This window comes from Quercus lobata, chromosome 12, assembly GCF_001633185.2.
Source record: "Quercus lobata isolate SW786 chromosome 12, ValleyOak3.0 Primary Assembly, whole genome shotgun sequence".
NCBI lineage: Eukaryota > Viridiplantae > Streptophyta > Magnoliopsida > Fagales > Fagaceae > Quercus > Quercus lobata.
The window spans coordinates 24,413,396-24,430,545 of record NC_044915.1 but is presented as its reverse complement, the minus strand read 5'-3'; the positions used below and the strand labels follow the sequence as shown (position 1 = coordinate 24,430,545).

The 17,150-nt window shown below is 38.0% G+C and overlaps 1 protein-coding gene across 1 annotated transcript; it reads right to left on the bottom strand.

The window, feature by feature from the left end:
• Positions 1-13,427: 13,427 nt before the first annotated feature.
• On the bottom strand, positions 13,428-14,960 carry LOC115969855. The gene has a single exon (XM_031089489.1). It carries the CDS (start codon positions 14,743-14,745, stop codon positions 13,576-13,578), a length of 1,170 nt encoding a protein of 389 aa, XP_030945349.1. The 5' UTR covers positions 14,746-14,960; the 3' UTR covers positions 13,428-13,575.
• Positions 14,961-17,150: the final 2,190 nt, after the last annotated feature.

Sequence of the window (17,150 nt, the reverse complement as noted above, 5' to 3'; positions counted from 1 at the left end):
ATGGTCAAGAAAGCCAACAGAAAGTGGAGGATGTGTGTAGACTTCGCGGACTTAAATAAGGCGTGCCCCAAAGATAGCTACCCACTCTCACAAATCTACGTCCTGGTAAACTCAACAATAAGACACCAGTTGTTGAGCTTCATGGATGCTTTTTCTGGTTACAACCAAATCAAGCTAGATGAGGCTAATTAGGAGAAAACTTCATTCGTCACCAGCCAAGGCCTTTTCTGTTACAAAGTGATGACGTTTGATCTCAAGAACGCAAGCGCAACGTATCAGAGGCTCATGAACAAAATGTTTGCACATCAGATTGGGAGGAATGTCCAAGTCTACATGGACGACATGCTAATGAAAAGTCAACAGGAAGACGACCATTTGGATGACATCAAGGAGACCTTCGATACCCTCTACTCTTATAACATGAAGCTCAATCCAGGTAAATGCGCATTTGGGATAACGGTTGGAAAATTCCTAGGGTTCATGGTGTCTTAGAGAGGCATTGAAGTCAACCTAGACAAGATCCGGACCATAATGGAGATGGCACCACTAAGGAACATAAAAGAAGTGCAAAGCCTCAATGGCAAGGTAGCGGTGTTGAACAGGTTCATGTCAAGGGCAACAGATAAATGCCTGCCTTTCTTTCACACGTTGAAGAAGTCCTTTGAGTGGACGACCGAGTGTTAACAAGCATTCAAGGACCTAAAAACATACCTCTCTTCCCCACCGTTGCTAAGTCCTTCCAAACTTGGGGAGGAGCTATTACTCTACCTGGTCGTCTCCTCAGCTGCTGTCAGTTTAGCCTTAGTCAGAGAAGAAGACAGGATGCAAAAGCCAGTGTACTACACTAGCCGGGCACTCTAAGGCATAGAAGAGAAGTACCCCTCGATGGAGAAGTTAGCCTTTGCCTTAGTGACCGTAGCTCGCAAACTCAAATCATATTTCCAAACCCATACTATGGTCATTCTGACAGATAAGCCTCTACAGAGAGCAATGAGTAATCCTGAAGCCACTGGACAAATGGCGTTGTGGGCAATCGAGTTGAGTGAGTTTGACATACAATATAGCCCACGCACTACGGTGAAGGGGCAGGTGGTCGCTGACTTCATCGCGGAATTCACCAATGTGGAAGGCTAGGGGGCAAAGGAGTATCCTCAATGGATTATCCATACAGATGGGTCATCCAATAAGCAGGTTGGTGGAGCAAGGATAGTGATACACTCTCTAGAAGGGGATGAGATTGAGTGCATGGTTCGTCTTGACTTCCCTACGACTAACAATGAGGCGAAGTATGAAGCCTTAGTGGCGGGACTAGATCTCGCTAAAGCAGCAGGGGCCACAAGTATGATGGTGTATTGCGACTCACAGGTGATCACGAGCCAGGTGAACGGTGACTAGAATGTGAGGGAGAAAGGATGAAAAAGTACCTGAAGCAAGTAAGGAAGCGGGTAGGCGACGACCTTCAGGCCAAGTTTGTTCAAATCCTAAGGGAGGAGAACGAGCAAGCAGACCAACTTGCCAAGACCGCATCAGCAAAATACATGCTCGTCTCCAGTAAGGTACTTTCTTTTGTTCAGCTTTCACCTTTGATAGATGGCTTCGATGTGCAGGAAATAGGCTCGGAAAGCAACTGGACCACACCGATAGTGTCGTACTTAAAAGATGGCATGCTACCCGATGGTAAGGAGGCCGTAAGAAAATTGAAGGTCCAGGTGACACGATTCGTCCAAAAAAAAGATGTCTTGTACAAGAAAGGCTTCTCTTGACCGTACCTAAGATGCCTAGGCCCCTATGAAGCAGATTATGTCATGAGGGAAGTCCATGAAGGAATTTGTGGGAACCATTCAGGGTCACAATTGCTAATGCACAAGCTAATTCGAGCAAGATACTATTGGCCTACCATGCAAAAGGATACCCTAGCCTATGTCAAAACTTATGACAAGTGTCAGAGGTTCAACAACATCATCAGACAGTCAATAGAAGAGCTCAGTCTGATGACGACCCTGTGGCCTTTTGCTCAATGGGGGTTAGACATCATAGCCTCATTCCCAACAGCAATAAGGCAACTAAAGTTCCTAGTGGTCGGCATAGATTACTTTACCAAATGGGTGGAAGTTGAAGCCCTGGCCACCATCACGGAGAAAAATGTACAAAGCTTCATTTGGAGAAACATCATCTACAGGTATGGGATCCTTAGAGTCTTGGTCTTGGACAATGAAAAGCAGTTCAACATTGAGTTATTCATGGATTTTTGCTCACAATTGGGGATCAAGAATCACTACTTCTTACCCGCCCACCCTCAGGCCAACGAACAAGTTGAGGTCACAAACCGATCCCTGCTCAAAATCATCAAGACTCAGCTCGAGGGGGCAAAGGGTATATGACCAAACGAGCTACCAAGTGTACTGTAGGCATACAGGATGATGGCTAGAACACCTACAGGAGAAACATCATTTCGACTAGCATACAGAAGAAAGGTTGTTATCCCCGTTAAGGTCGGATTCACAAGCTACAGGGTGGAGAACTGTGATAAGGGTAGGAACGACGAAACCATACGCCTACAGCTGGACCTAGTGGATGAGGTCAGAGCAATAGCTGAACAAAGTTTAGCATGATACCAAGATCTTATGGCCAAGCACTACAATTCCAGAGTCAAACATAGGGACTTTTAAGTTGGGGATCTCGTCTTGAGGAAGGTGACAGGCGCTACAGGAGATCCCTTCCAAGGGAAGCTAGGACCCAATTGGGAAGGACCCTACAGAATCACTTCGTGGCAGAGGAAATGCACCTATCACCTGGAGACACTTGACGGACAAAAGTTACACCATCCATGGAACACCGAGCACCTAAAGAAATACTACCAATAGACAACGACATGCAGACCATTCCTTATTTCCATTTTATTTCATTTTAGTTGTTTTTATTATCTAGAGTACTTTTTAGCTCAAAGGGCAGCTTTATATTTTTTCAAAACAATTTTTGGCTTATGCACGTGTTTATCATAATAAGAGGAGTTATTCAGATATATCATGTGCATATATACATCTCTACAAAACCATATCTACAATCAAGTCCTTAGGTGGACAGATGCACCCTAAGGATGCATTAAAATTTATTAAAGTCCATTAGTGGATGAATACATCCCAAGGGATGACTTAAAAATTTATACAAGTCCATGAGTGGATAGGTGCATCCAAGGGATGCCTTGCAATTAAAGTCCATTAGTGGACGGGTGCATCCAAGGGATTCCTTGCAATTTATTAAATTCCATTAGGGGACGGATACATCCAAGGGATACCTTGAAAGATATACAAGTCCATAAGTGGACAGACACATTCTTAAGTGGACGGACACGGCCTTAAAATGGACGGACACACCTTTAAGTGGACGGACACATCCATGTACGCCTTGAAATTCTACTAGTTCGTGAGGTGGATGGATCACATGTCTCAAATGTCTACTTAGATCAACTTATAAAGTGGATAGATGACGGTCACCCTGGAATATTCTTATTAAAATTGACGGGTTAAAATACAATAACCGACGGGTCCCTAGTCAAAATATTCTAAGTCCTACAGGGTGGACGAATGACCCAAGATATTGATGGGTACCTAGTCTTACAAATTTTGCTAAGTCCTACCTATGGGGTGGACGGATAACCTAGGATTCTGACGGGTACCTGGTCTTACGAATGATATATCTTACGAATGATATAAGCTCTACCCACGGGGTGGACGAATAGAATAAAATATCAACATACCAATACAATAGAGGCATACATGATAGCAATAAAGACAAAATATAACAAAGTATAGGCAACGGATAGAAGATAGTAAATGTAACCCGAACGGGTAATTGTCTTTACATGAAAAATCCCAAAAAGAAGGGGCATTAATTACTATCTTACAAATGATTTCACAAAATACTTAAATACAAAAAAGAAATAAAAATCAAGACGGAGGGGCATCAGGTATGGTAGGATTCACTATGGGCAGACCGTTGACAGTGGTAGGGTTTTCAATGGGTGGATCATTGGAACCACCAGGAGCAGGTTGGGCAATGACCACGTTGTTAGTCTCCACCTCTTGCTCAACCGTAGGAGTGGAGTCAACGGTCTCATCCCTGACGATGTCCTCTCCTCCAGGTGTCGGCGGGGCGGTAGTGTCTATTGTGATTTGGGACAGGTCAAGGTTGGGATGAGTAGCTCTCACCTGCTTCAAGCAATCCTCGAACCTTTTGTCGTAGTAGATGCCACACGCATCAAAGAAGGGTTGGAAAATGCGAAACTCCACCACGACGTTGGCTCTGGCCTTCTTCATCTGCTCACAAAGAGAGGCCAATTCCATCGCCAAATTGGTCTTTGCCTTCTCTACTTCCTCTGGTTGACGGGTCTCTTCCATAAGCGTTTTAGTCTTAGCTGTCAGCTCCTAGTTAAGGGTACGGACAGCCTCCAAGTATTGAGCTCGCTCTTTATTTTTAATCTCCTAGCGCTTGCAAAACTGTCGGATCACCCCCTCGCTGGCCACACACCTATCCTGAAGGGCCTTCATGCATACCAACACCTGAGACAAAGCATGACGGTTAAAACTAAGAGAATAATTAAAGTGTAACATAATTGACGAGAACATACCCTTGACAAGTCATAGAGGCTATAAGCCCCCAAGTCCTCCGAAGTTTGCCCCCCACATGGATCCAGGTCCGTCTCCTTGATGATCGAAGTGACCATCTAAATGGCGTAATCTTTGTGAGTAACGAGCCTCTAGACGGAGTCAGTAGCAATAGGCCCTTTCCCCATTATTAGACCTTTCCCAGATCCATGACGAGGGGGAGGGGGCGGCGGAGCCTTTTGCTGTTGCTCTCAATCAGCGGATCCGTCCCCTTCTTCGACGGATGATCATCTTTGGTGTTGGGTTTTCTCTTAAGTGTGGCTTTAGGGCCCACGTTAGGAGCTAATCCCGATGCTTGCTCCTGCTGCTTACGAGTAGCAGCTGCCTTCCTCACCAAAGCTTTTTGCCTGCCTATGTCCATCTCTGAAAAAGCAATAAGGTGTGTTATACGGATGGAAGGAGTAAAAACAACAATAGATGGACAAAGGGACTTATGGTGACAGGAAGAAGCGTGCAACCGTCGGGCTGTGGGAGTTGGCTCTAAACCACCACAAAAAGCGTAAAGGGTGTTGAGGGTGACCAAATCCTTCCACTTCCTTTCTTCTAGAGGGATCGCCCAAACTCTCTTGAGGAAATTCTTCTGTTCGTCAGTTATCTCGGGACGGACCTGAGCTAAAAAACAAAAACTGCAAAAGGTTAAGTACATAATTTAGGCTAATAGGGCGACAAAAAGGGACACCGACGACTCACCAAACTCCTTGACTACATCCTAAGTATTGTCAAACCCGTTAGGCATGCAATCCTACTCTTCAAGCCTGCACACCTATTCTGTCCCCTTAACGAAAAAATACCTATTCTTCCAATTTCTATTGGAGTCTGGCATGTCGAACGCTAATCTAAGTGACGACTTCCTAGCCAAAAAATGGTAAATGACTTTTGACAAAGTGATTTTCTAGGGCTTATAACAATAAAAGAACTCATCAAGAGTAAGCCGACAGTTTCCTCCGCGCAGTTGACCCCATATCACCTCGGCACCTATAAAGATCCTCCAGGCGTTCGGGGTGATCTGGCTAACGGACAGGTCAAGGAAGTTGGCAAGTTGACAGTGCAGCACCATTAGTGGCAATCTCAACCCAGTAGTAAACATGGCATCATTCATTCCCACGTCTACCATCTTCCTTGAATAACATTTCTTAAACTTTTCTGGCAGACGGAGGGGAATGTTGTCTAGGATTTGGTGACGGTCACGAAGGGTGTTAAAAACTTTCCTAGTCATGGTCGGGTAAAATTCATTTACCGTCCATATACTTGGTAAAATGAAGGGCCCGGTTCCACTACTGTCAACCTAGCTTACCGACCCTTCATCATATTGTTCACTCCCCCCATCACTCTCATTTCCCTCGTCATCATATCCTCCCTCCTCCTCGTCTCCTTCCTTCCTCTTCCTCATCGCAACCCTCTTCCCCCCTTAGTAGGAGAATGGGCAGATGGTTCCCTTGTTGGGGACCAGGATAAATCCTCATCGGGCTCACGCCCTATCGGATAGACCTCGTCGTAGCCTGTGCCTTCAAGGACTGACGACGATTGTTCACTTGTCGCTTCTTTACCACCTGACATCTATTCACCTACAAGCGACAGAGGTATTCTAAGAACCTATTTGACTTGTCTCTAAACAAGTGACGACAAACAATAAGTTAAATAAAAATTAATGACGAGGCGAAGAAACTTACTGTATGACGGTTGCACGAAAAGTGATGGTTGTACGAAAATGATGGTGCAACATGATAACTCTGATTTCCCAAGCTCTCAGATAACAGAAAGCAAATTAGAAAAGAATGACTGAAAAACAAGGAAATATTTATAGCGAGAAGGGGTGCAGTATATGAAGCGACACTCATGATTGGAAACGAGACCAACCAACAAGCGCCACGTGTCACCTCTCATATTAACCAAGAGCTACCTATGCCATTTAATGACACAAGCTCCTATAAAACCTATTAATGGTCATAAATGCTCATGTACTCCACGGCCCATCAGCCAAAGCTAATGAGACCACGGAGTAGGGGGCAACTGATAAAGGTGTTGCAAATGATTTAATGAGTCACACACAAGGAAGCCAATGGTTTCCATAGGCCCGTCAACTTCATATGCATATGCAGGACAAGAGTAGCAACACTATAAGTCGACGATCCCACCACAATACTCGACGGGCGAGGCAAGTGGCCGACGAGGGAGAAGAGGTCGACGGGTGTGAAGAAGTCGATGGGTCCAGCCTGGCTTAGCTTGACCTCCACGAATGTCTGTACATGGAAATGTCTTGTGCCCTAATAAGAGGAATCTCTATAGGGAAATAATCCCGTAAAATATGAGCATTAATGAGAATCTTCTCTATAAGGAAATACCTTCTCCGCCAAGAAACGAATATCAACTCCACACTACTATAAAAACCCCAAAGCCCTCACAAATCAAGGTACGCATAATTCTCCCAGCTCTAGCACTCTAGAGTTGTAGAAATTCTCTCTAACTTAACCTTCGAAGGGTATTTGGCTGGTACCACAATGGTACTCTCTGCAAGGTCTTCTTTGTTTTTGTTTCGTAGGTTTTGTCTAGAACACGTGAGGACTGTGCAGCTCACTGACAATTTTTGGCATCATCACCCGCCATTGAGTCAAAAGCATATATAATAATGTGGCTAAGTTTTTATTTTTTCACCCTAATATTTTTATTACTTCAAAGATTAGCATAGAAAGTGGATTCTAATTGTGTGATAAAAATTTGTAACCTGGATAAAGCAATCAGGACTTTATATATGAAAACTTATCAAAGAGGCATGCTTGTTGGAAACTTTTATCACAAATAAAGAAATCTAAATAAACTGATACCCCACAAATGCATTATCCATTCTTAAAAAAAATAAATAAATAAAAGGAAAAAGAAAAAAAAAAAAAGGGTAACTTTTACCACCAGGTCCCATATCAGATGCCACTTGCTAGCATAAAATTAGAATATAACTAGCTTTCAGTTAATTTAACCAATAATTTTGTAAACAATTTATTCAAAGTAATGTTGCTCACAAAACCATGGTGTTGGAGCTAGCTAGATAAGAAAATTCCTTCTGCACTTTTAAAAATTTATTTATTTATTCATATTGACATTTTAATAGTAGTGTTAAAAATTAAAATACAGGAAAAAAAAAAAAAAAACGTTTTAACACAAATTTATTATTAGTAGGGAATAAGACCCGAAGAACATATAAAAAGGAACACTTTCTCGAAGGAAAAAAAAGAAAAAGAAAAAACCTCTAGATGGTTTTCCAAGAAATAAAACTGATAATTTGGATGTGATTTTCCTACATCAACACATAAGATTGTAAATGAGCCAAGCTTTGTTGAGTAATGTGTGTTTGAGCTTAGCTTGTCAATAAAAATCAAATGCTCAAGCTTGGCTTGAGTTTAAGATAAGTTTAAAAATAATGTTTGAACTCGAGCTTGTGAAAATGTCAAAAAGTTTGAGCTCGGTTTGGCTTGGCTTGATTAATTAGTCAAGCCAAGCTCGTGCTTAATACCAAGCTCAAACTTGAGCTCAAGTCAAGCTTTTTAGCTTGGGATCCAAAAAAATTGCATCATCAAATGCTTATATCACCAAAAATCAAGTAAACATATATATATATATATATATATATATATATAATATACTCATTTTATCATGCTTCTAACACCCGTGATTAGAATTTTTTCAAATTACAATTTTACATAATTAAATCCATCCATCCATCACCGTTTATTGTCTATAGCTTGAGTGATTGTTTAAAATACAATTTTAACATCCACATTTGTTATTCGTACAATTATAATCTTCACAAATCTAAATAAATTAACATTCCAAAACATATATATATATATATATATATATATGAATAAACAAGCTATAAATTAACATTCCAAAACATATGTGTAATGTCATAATAATAAGTTTATTTAGTAAACATATATCAAGCTATAAACGAGCTTAATCTCGGCATGTTTTGTATCGAGCCCTATTGTTCACTAGCTTGTTCACGAACAATTTTTTTTTTGCTTGAGCTCAGCTTGTTTATCAAACAAGACTAAAACTAAGGTTCAAGCTTAGCTTATAAACAAACGAACATGAACGAGTTTTTTATCGAGTCGAGCCCGAGTTGTTCATGAACAGCTTGGTTTGTTTACAACCCCTCAACAACATGATGTCAGGTCATCTCATATATATTACCAAAATTCAGAGTAATTTTGAGCATGATATTATAATTACTAATTAATCACCAAACTATATTCTCTATTAAAGAGTAATAGTGAATTATTTTGGAATTGAACATTATCTCTTGTTAGAAATCTTTCAAATCAATTCTCGGTCACTTTCTTCTTTGGACATTTGGAAACCTACTCATCACAATATGAAAAAAGATGCCTCTCCTTTTTATTCTGTTCGGTGATCATCACGTCAAAATTATGCGTATATCTAAAAGAAAGTTCATGTAATTTTCAAAGTTGCATATATCGCCACGTATCTGCAGCCAATAAAAAGCTAATAATCTTTATGTTGGTTCAATTTGCATAACTGGCTCTACACAAAGCACAAGGGCCATCACTGTAGAAGTGAAGAGTGATCATTACATCCATTTTCAAAACCATCCATACACCCATGTGTTAACTTATTAGCAGATTACAACTTACGTACTCCACACACGCGCGCACACAAACACACACAATGTTTGATTTCCCTATTATTTTATTTTCATTTTTCTTTCTTTTTCCCTTACGGTTTCTCAACAACCAAACAACTATGGAAGAGAGCAATTATATAGTTGACAAGGCACAATTTAGTCCCATTTTTTTTTTTTTTTAAATGCATGTGTATATTTCTTCTGTTAAAATTAACCATTTAAGCGATACGAAGATATTGAAATAAAGTTATAACATTGAAGAGTTAATTGTACATTTCAATAATTCACGATGTTAAGTGTAATTGAACTCGTAGTTTAGATGATTGGAAAAGTATAATTTGCCTCTATATTTGGGGAGCAAGGACCAACTATGTGTATATCTGGGGTGGATTTGCTGTTATTAAGATGTTCGTTGTCTTGTTATTAAGATGTTCATAAAAAAAAAAAAGATGTTCCTTGTCTTGTTTTCTTGTATTCACTTTTGACCAAGTGGGCTGATTTTCTCCGCATAGTAATGGAGACATTTTCCTTCACACATTTGTGCATGAGTTCACTTCCTCATACTTCCATGATACATAGATTTTGACCCAAACATTATGGAAAATAACTTGGAATGTGCTACCAACCAAAGGAGTACTAAAGATTCCCAATCGATGCAATCGCTTGTCCGCTCTGCAGTGGTGAGCCAAAGACATTTTCATCTCATGCCGTCTAGGTAGCATTCAAGTAATGCCCTTTGATTTCACCTGTTTCAGCCTACGCTTTATAAATTGCTTCGGCAATAGCAAAAATAATCTGAGCTCAATCACCATGGCCATTAAGATTCTCCTTCTACAGCTTTAGAAACTCTAGTGACTGGGTGAGTATTCTTTTGAATGCTAGCTATATCTTACACGTATAGAATGAAGAATTCCAGAACTTTTTTTGTTATTTGGATGACTCACAACTCTCTTGTTAAGGAGACTGACCAAATTGATGGGGTTTGAAATGAGCGCGGAATTGTGGATTCATTAAATATATGTAAAATAAATTTGAGATTAAATTGCTAAAATTTAATAGAATTTGAAATGAGTTTGAGATTTATATTTTTTAATAAACTTGGATTTAGAATAGATACTTTTAACCCAAACCTGTCTTTTTCCATTTTTTATTAAATGCACTGAAATGAACCAAAGTAGAACGAATGGACCGAAATGTTAAGCTAATATGGTTGTAGGAGCGTAGCAACAATACATGTTACACTTTAGTATTTAGATATTAATAGATAGATAGATTAATGTTATTCAAGAAAAAAATAAAATAAAACAAAAGATATAAGGAGAGAGGCAGAGAAGATGAACAGAATATATGGTAAAGTAGTTGTAGGAGTGTCAATTCTGGTGAATGCATGTCAAGAACTAGAATACAAAGAAAAATACTTCTTCGGTTCCTGGCATCACATATTTGGATTAGATGAAGGTTCTCAGTCACTGTATGTACAGTTATTTGGTTTGTTATTTATCATTAGTGACAAAGAAGGTTGACTATTGTTGGGATGCTTCACAATTATTTGTTAATCTAGATGCAAATATTAGAAGTTTCCGAACTGTAGATATCTTAAGTATGAAACAAGTCGTTGATCTCCAACCATATGACTATATGAGTCATCTTTCCATTAATGCTTTTCTAGAAACAAAATAGTGATGCTTTAAACTTAGTTGTTTCAAGTATAAATCAAGATACTTATGACAACACAAAACATGACAATCTGTTCATCTTTGCTTTAAGTATTCATCTAAAGATCTAAATATTCTCCCTATTTGCATTTAGAGCTGGTCAAGATACCTGCAAAACAAGTTGAATTTCAATGGCTTACCCAAAAATTTAAAAGATGATATTCAATGTCACAGGATTCCCCAGGTGCATGTAGGCATCTTTGTACATAAGCTGTTGCTTTCTTCTTTACTCTACAACACTCACTTTTCCAATACTTTTTTTTCAACTTGTGTGAAGTGAGCATCCTCGGATTTTCAATGCAAAACGTGCATCCAAAGTTTGTGTCACACGTTGCTGTGCATACAATCTACAAATTATAAAATATGTTCACTCCAACATATCTCATATATATATATATATGGTTATCACTATCAGTCCTGAAATTTTGAGACAGAATTTTGGATAAATACTCACCCAGTGCCAGAACACAGGTTTTACATTGAAGTTGAATTCGTTATTATTAACTCCAACTAATCGTTTCTCAAAAAAAAAAAAAAAAAAAAAAAAACTCCGACTAATCCTAATATTATTCCCAAGGAGTATTCAATTTTTAGCCATCTTAACAAGTACATGTAAAAACTTTCTCAATCAAAGAACTATACCACAATATACAGTAAACTCCGAAACCATAAGCCTTATTGATAAATAAGGAGCAAGGTGTATCTATGGATTTCGGGCAACTTCCACAGATCAGAAAAACAAACTGTCTCTTACTTACGTTTGACTATCAATGGGGGCTGAAGAGAGTAGTTCTAACACAATATTAATTGATCATTTAAAATTTTATTTCACATCAAAAGGGAGGGTTGAGCAGCATTAACCACAAAGTAGAAGTTGACCACATTATCACAACTGAGGCTTTCGAAGTTTGACATTGCAGATAACCATCCTAGTCCCTAGATTAGCTCCGTCCATTCCAACATGACACAGTGACGGCAAGGATGAGTCTAAACACTATAACTTTTTCTCTCCCAGTGGAAGGACTTAATATTCTGTAAATATTTTTACCAATTAAACATTGGGATTTTGTAGATTTTCTGTTAAATTCTATGGATGAGTTTATCAGAACAATTTATAATATGCAAACCAAAGATTTGAAGCATCCAAATTCCATGCTGAGTTAACTCGATCCCAATGAGTTCTTGCTGTGAACCAAATCCTCCATTCAAAAAATCATTATACTACACTCAGCCACCACCAAACTGGGTTCTGTTCAACCTTGCAGGAAATTACCATTAGTCACCATTAGGCACTTCTCATTATAACCCCAGAGAAGAATACATCAAGCAAATTCAGTCCCAGAAGCTCATGTGGGCGATCTGCAGGAGCTGCATTTTATCAGCAACCCAGAAGGTACATTTTCTAAGCCTAGATTAGGTCTTTTAGCTTTCTCAGGGACCATCCATACATCAAGACCCAACTTTGCAGATCAATCAGGATATTCTCCACACAGCTTTTAGCAGATTCAAAGAAAAGTAGAAGACCCTTCTGCGCAAACTTAAAGTTTTTCCAGTCTATTGTCTTTGAGAACTACAATGTGCTAGGATTATCACTTCATGCCCAGCTCAATTAAGAATCAGCCTTAGTAATCAATTTATTCCCTATACAACTACAATCATTGCTGTATGTTTACATACCCCTGAGCAAAAAAGTACACAAGCAAACAAATAATGTATGAAACTAAAAATAGTCTATTAAAGATCAATGATTCGAGTTAAATAATATCATGTATCCTGTAAAAGGGATCATCCAACTAGGCAGAAATTCAGTGATCATGTCAATCAAACCAGAAAACTTAAGCGTTAATATCCACAAAATGAAAACCAATAAAAGTTGAAGCCACAAACTCTGCAAGTCTAAGAATGCACCCAAAGACAGTAAATTTCTATTATCAAAGTAGATCACCAGGTTGAGTTTGACTACATATCTAAAAGAAAAAGGAGAAACATGATTAGATAAAGAAGTTCTCAAGATTCAAGAATGAAACTATTTCTCTTTCTTTTCTGAGGATAAACTATTGACATATTGCAGATTGACTAGAAGAAGAATTTGCAGGAAGAAGAGTGCCTTGAGACCTGTATCTTCAACATTTAGCAATAATCAAAATAGGTGCCAATTGCCATAAGCTCAGGACACAAATACAAAATAAAATGACTTTGGAGTCAAGCTAAGATATGAGATATCCAATAGTACTTAAAAAGGTTGTAAGCAGAAACACAAAAGATAAAAAGTCATGATATTAATAACAAGGAGACTCCTATTTATTTATTTCTTTTTTTTCCTTACTCATGGGGGTATTGGACACAAGTTGTAAAATATAAACATGAATCCTGTTTAAAATTAAGAATCCCATGTCACAGATCAATAACTGAGATTGTCGTCTTGGAGATCACATATCCAGGTGAAAATGGTACAAGATAATGCAAATGCTTTATCCAATAAGTATAAAATATTAAACTAGCAATTGAATAAAATGTCAAGAACTAAATTTAAGTTGGAACCAAATGTTACAATCGTTCAGCATACCTTCTCAGATTGATGCCCTACCTCTAGATGATATGTCTTACCGCGATACACATTCCACAATTGAGGAACCTTGTCCTGAAATTTAATCACAAACTTCTCCAGAAAACACCTCTCACTAGGTAGTATGAAAGTTGATAGGGATAAATCATTCTTCAGCAAACCCTCAGCTTGCAACAACTGAATAACTGAACATCTAGGAATAATCCTCTTCTCCAAACTTAAAAATAGAACTGAAGGACTTCTAGCAATATCAGCCGATGGCCAACCCGATTTATTCACAAGGAAGTCCATTGCTTTTGTGATCTTATCTTCTGATATAAGCATACAATTTGGCTGTCTTTTAAAAGCTAAGAGAGCAACATTCTCGGACCAGCCCCATCTCTTATAAAGCTCCAATTTTGAGTCCAGCATTGGTTTACTCATACTCAAAACCACATTGATTGCTAGGACAAACACTGTTTTCAAGGGATCAAATCCCATTTCCTTAACCTCTTGTACAGCATTAACAAATCTAGTATGTTCAACGAACGCTGAACGTGTCAGATTAGTTACATAGAAAGAGATAACAGATTGAGGCGATCCGAGTCGTCTCAAAAGTTCAATATTTGGAACCATATTATTAGTGACATTATAACGGGGTGATCTCTTCAAAGTTGTAAGTACTTTCTCGTCAACAAGTAGTACACTCTTGAGGAAATCATAGCAGGGAATGATGTGTTTCTTCAAACTGTTTCCTAGTAGAGATGGGTTTGCACAGAGGACCCTAGTGAGATCAGAACTTGAAACCCCCTTAGAAAGGAAAAACTCAATTTTGGGCAAAAGGGTCTTCTCAGGTTTAGTTGTAAGCACCTGTGGGATTAACCTGACAAGTTGGGAGATCTGGGTATTGGTGAAACCATTCTCTCTGAGAACATTAAGCACAGAGTCTGGTTTATCTGGTTTTTTAAAGTGTACCTTTTGGGATGCTAAAAGAGCAGACTTTGGGGACAACCCACATGAGTTTACGAGATAAGACGCAGTAAAAGAGTGTTTTTGTTTGATTATCAGTTGTTGAGTAGAATCAGATAAATTTATTGATGTGAATGATTTGACAACAAAGTAAGCATTTTGGTGAAGAAAACCCAGTTGGGTTGTCCTATGTTTGAGAAATAAACCAAACATAATTGAATTGAATTGACTCACCGAGTTTGCCCAATCCAGCGAATGATGGCCTCAGAATTATTCTTCACGTGCTTCAGCTTCAAAGTTCAAACCTACTTTCTTCTCCAAAGAAAAAAAAAAAAAAAAAAAAAAAAAAAAAGGTTCAAACCAACTTTCACAAAATCTAAGGTTCTCAAGAATCTCTTCTTCTTTTCTCTTCGTTTTTGTTTTTGTAGAGAAAGGAGAGGGGTATGACTTTACGGGCCTGTGGGGGGTATATGAAGTGAACGTTGTGCCGTTTTCTTTTATTAAACGGCAAGTCGTTTTGTCCTCGGAGAAAGGGTGTGTTAATTTTTTAAATATTTTTTTAGCAATGTAATTTCTATTTTGTTAAATCATTGTCACTAATTAAATGGTTTTAAAACTAGTACGATCAAAGAACCAGAAAAGCACCAAGTTCCTGGTTTTGGCTGGTTTTAGGGGGTTTTTTACTTATTGAATTGGTGATCGGTTTCAAGTTGAACCAACTGGTCTGGTTCGATTTTAAAACTATACAATCTAGTTTTAGAATTCCTCAATCATAACACAACTCATTTATTAAACGGGTCAGTCACATTGACTTGTTTATTAGATTTTATTAATATGAAAAAAATAAACTAATTTTAGTATTAACTAAATTGATATAAATTTTGAAAAACCAAACAAATAAATATTTTTAATATAAAATTCGGAACTAATGAGTAACTGTATCACAAATAATCATTCAAAACTAAAATATATCTTAATATTACAAATAACCAATCATAATATGTCAAAGAAAATAAACCACAATAACTAATAAGTTTATATACCTAAGATTTGAAGGGTATATTGGTAAAATATTTTTAATTAAATCGGTCAGACATGTCAAATAAGTTCTATGTGATGGACACGAATTTATCCATTTATTAAACGGGTCAATCGTATCAACCTGAATATGACACGAGCCCATTAAATTTCAACTCATAACCTATTAATTTTGTGTATTGTGATATTGAGTTCATGGGATTGTGTATAATTTTGCCAACCCTGCTTAAATGTGCAATTTGGATTTTAACCTCTATTTTATTTTTTGAAAAAAATCTTACTATATTTATAAGAAAGTGAATTTTGCAAACGAGTCAAATCAGGTATTTATTGTCTAGAAGATTCTTTAGGCCTTTATCCAAAAAAGAAAAAAAGAAAAAGGAAGAGAAAGATTCTTTACGCTATATTGTGCATTGACCATCGAACCTATTTTACTTATTAGCTTATTTTTAAGTGTGTGAGAAGCGTAAAACATTTGAAGGTATTTTACAGCCAAATGAGGTCCTTTTACCATCAATGTGTAAAATATTTTCCATCTGACCGTATTTACCGTTGGAGCCAAACACCCACAAGGATGTAAAACATTTTTCTAAACTAGTTTCACCTGAAACAAACGCAACCTAAGATAGGTTAACTGCATGGGTAAAAGTTTATAAAAATATCATGATAACTCAAACTCATCAACTGAAAAGAAGAAAAACTTATTCCCAGTTTCCACCACTCAAACTCAGTTTTTTGAATATTATGAGCTATGGAAACTAACCCAAACAAAGCAACTTCGAGTGGAGTCCACAAAATTTGGGAAGTGAGTTATAAAAACTAGCCCCGTTTGGTAGAATTGTTAAACAACTCATTTTCAGTTTTTAAATAACATTACACATATTTCCATACATTTTTTCACTTACACGTATTTCAAAAAATTACAAACAATATTACTCAAACTTCTCTACCAAACGGCCCTGAGTATTCTAGGATGGAAACTAGCAAAATCAAACATAGTATGTTATGTTAGGCATGAACTTTGAAGTGCAATTGGCTCTCAAAGTTGTCTTCAGACCAGGCTTCATCGTTCGAGAAGCTACTTTGAAGAGAGAGCAGGGTTTCCTTGAGAGAAAAATAATATCTACTGATATAGTGCTACTTGAAATTCAAAAATACTACTTTATATTAGTAGGCGAAAAAAAAGGAAAAGAAAACAACTCTCTCTCTCTCTCTCTCTCTCTCTCGCTCTCTCGCTCTCCAAAAAGCTCTGTTCTCTTTCTCTGTTCTCTCTCACTCTCTCAACGCATCTAATCTAAAGAAAGGGAGAAACGTGAGTTAGATAAAGAAGTTCTCAAGATTCACGAATGCAACTATTTCTCTATATGTTCTGACAATGAACTTAAGAGAAATCAACAATGTGTTAGGCATCCTCCTATTTCATATCTGATAAATGACATTATTGCAAATTAACTGGAAGGTGAATTTGTGGGCAGAAGAGTGCCTTGTGAACTGTCTTCAGCATATAGCAACCATCGCAATAGGTGCCTTATGATCAGGACACTCTCATAATAGAAAACGACATTGGAGTCAAGCCAAGA

Coding starts and splice junctions, on each gene's coding strand:
- LOC115969855 (XM_031089489.1), bottom strand. CDS start 14,745: ATGTTTGGTTTATTTCTCAAACATAGGACAACCCAACTGGGTTTTCTT.